This window comes from Nestor notabilis, unplaced genomic scaffold (genome assembly GCF_000696875.1).
Source record: "Nestor notabilis isolate BGI_N333 unplaced genomic scaffold, ASM69687v1 scaffold19013, whole genome shotgun sequence".
Taxonomy (NCBI): Eukaryota; Metazoa; Chordata; class Aves; order Psittaciformes; family Psittacidae; genus Nestor; species Nestor notabilis.
In genome coordinates, this window is record NW_009923524.1 from 16,576 (window position 1) to 17,138 (window position 563).

The 563-nt window shown below is 54.2% G+C and overlaps 1 protein-coding gene across 1 annotated transcript in view; it reads left to right on the top strand.

The window, feature by feature from the left end:
• The window catches only part of LOC104403898 (AT-rich interactive domain-containing protein 3A-like), a gene marked incomplete at its 5' end in the record, with an annotated part of 6,380 nt that overhangs the window by 5,126 nt on the left and 691 nt on the right, over positions 1 to 563 (top strand). Inside the window, 2 exons of the mRNA XM_010012186.1 lie at positions 10 to 108; positions 282 to 371. Coding sequence (XP_010010488.1) covers positions 10 to 108; positions 282 to 371 — 189 coding nt within the window. The remainder of the gene's footprint in view (positions 1 to 9; positions 109 to 281; positions 372 to 563) is intronic.

Consider the following 563-nt stretch of genomic DNA (forward strand, 5'->3'; position numbering starts at 1 on the left):
CCTTGACAGTGGAGGAGCAGCAGCGGCTGGTGCAACACGCGCTGCAGCACAACCTCCTGGCTGTGGCTTCCCAGTTCCCCATGAACATCAAGATCTCCAACCGAGGTAGTGAGGTGCAACACCTCAGCTTGGTCACCCCATTCCCTGGCACCCCAGGAGGGAGCAGCAGCGGCTGGAGGGGAGCATGGATGCCTGGAGAGGCTGAAGCCCTCCTTGTCTCTCTCGGGCAGGTTCATGTTTCTGTTTCTCTTAACACTCATATTGGTATTTCCTTTCCCCAGATGACAGACAGGAGACCGCATTGAACCTGTCCACCAACGGCATTAGCAGTATCAACATGTCAATAGAAATAAATGGAGTTGTCTACACAGGTAAATAGAAAGGCCGCTTGGCCTGTGTAATTGCGGCCGGGAAATCCAATAACTTATAGCCACTGCCTGGCCAGCAAGTCCTTCCTTCAATCTGATGTCTTTACTATAAAATCCATTGTAATGAAGTGGCAGGGCCTGGGGGGAGGGGGACGGAGAAGGGGGGGGGTGGCCAGGGTGGGAATTGGAGCCCCA